Source organism: Geospiza fortis, unplaced genomic scaffold (genome assembly GCF_000277835.1).
Source record: "Geospiza fortis unplaced genomic scaffold, GeoFor_1.0 scaffold1363, whole genome shotgun sequence".
NCBI lineage: Eukaryota > Metazoa > Chordata > Aves > Passeriformes > Thraupidae > Geospiza > Geospiza fortis.
In genome coordinates this window covers 89,283-90,723 of record NW_005054758.1, presented here as the reverse complement: position 1 = coordinate 90,723, position 1,441 = coordinate 89,283, and the positions used below count along the sequence as shown (strand labels likewise).

Below are 1,441 nucleotides of genomic sequence, written 5' to 3'. Positions count from 1 at the left end.
TTGGGGACATCCCTCACACGGCCACCGGCTCCTGGACGTGGTGGTGGCGCTTGACCACGAAGAGTTTCTGTCCCGAGACGGTGACGAGGAGGGAGTGCTCGCCAAACACCACTGGGGACAGTGGGGACAATGGGGACAGGGCCATCCCTGGTGTCCCCAATGTCCCCAGAGCCACCCTCGGTGTCCCCAATGTCCCCAGGGCCACCAGGGGCAGTGACAGGCAGGGAGTGCTCGCCAAACACCACTGGGGACAATGGGGACAGGGCCAACCCCAGTGGGGACACTTGGGGACATTTTGGTCCTTTGAGACCATTTTGGGGCCATTCAAGAAGATTCAGGGACATTTTGGAATCAGTTTGGGGCCTTTGGGGCAATTTGGGGACATTTTGGGGACATTCAGAGCTGGTTTGGGTCATTTTGGGGCCATCTGAGTCCATCTGGAGACTTTCGGGGCCATTTTGAGCCCTTTGGAGCTACTTTGGGGACACTCAGGGCTATTTTGGGGCCATTTTGGGTTCATTTTGGGCGGTTTTGGGGCTGTTCCTCACCCAAAGGGCAGCTCATGGCTGCAGGGCCATTTAGGGACATTTTGGGTTAGTTTTGGGGCCATTTTGGGCGGTTTTGGGGCCGTTGCTCACCCGAAGGGCGGCTCGCGGCCATGGGGCTATTTTGGGTTCATTTTGGGGTCATTTTGGGCGGTTTTGGGGCCGTTGCTCACCCGAAGGGCGGCTCGCGGCCATGGGGCTATTTTGGGTTCATTTTGGGGTCATTTTGAGCAGTTTTGGGCCCATTCCTCACCCGAGAGGCGGCAGAAGGGCGGCTCGTGGCCATGGGACTATTTTGGGGTAATTTGGGGCGGTTTTGGGGCGGTTTTGGGCCCGTTTCTCACCCGAGAGGCGGCGGAAGGGCGGCTCGTGGCCGCGGGGCAGGCGCAGCCCCAGGGCCGTGGCCACCAGGCCCTGCAGCACCGGGGCCGTGTGCTCGTCGTTCTCCAGGTCCCCCGAGGACTGCGGAGGCAAAAATTCCACATCTGGGGAACCCCAAAATGTCTGGGAATCCTTAGGGGGGAAACCCCAAAAAAATTGGGGGAGCCCAGAGGGAAAAATCCCCAAAAAACGGCCCCAAAACACAGCAAAATCACCCCAAAAAATGAACCAAGAACCCCCCCAAAAGCAGCTGGAAACCCCCAAAAACTCCCCAAATTTTTGGGGATCCCAAAAAATTTTTTGGGAATTCCCAGAGGAAAATCCCCAAAAAAATTGGGGGAGCCCAGGAAAAATTTCCCCCCCCCAAAAAAATCCCCAAAAACGGCACCAAAGGGAGGGAAAAATCCCCAAAAACGGCACCAAAACGCAGCAAAATCGCCCCAAAACCACCCGGGAACCCCCAAGTTTTAGGGACCCCTCCCCAAATTTAGGAACGCCATAAAAAAGAACCTCCC

General features: G+C 56.8%; 1 protein-coding gene across 1 annotated transcript in view; it reads right to left on the bottom strand.

Annotated features, from left to right (window-relative positions):
• Nucleotides 1-1,441, bottom strand: part of LAMTOR4 (late endosomal/lysosomal adaptor, MAPK and MTOR activator 4) — a 2,518-nt gene continuing 1,077 nt past the window's right edge. The window contains exons 2-3 of the mRNA XM_031065398.1: nt 890-1,101; nt 1-111 (exon numbers count right to left, since the gene is read on the bottom strand). Of these exons, the coding sequence (XP_030921258.1) occupies nt 14-111; nt 890-1,101 (310 nt within the window). The 3' untranslated portion in view covers nt 1-13. The remainder of the gene's footprint in view (nt 112-889; nt 1,102-1,441) is intronic.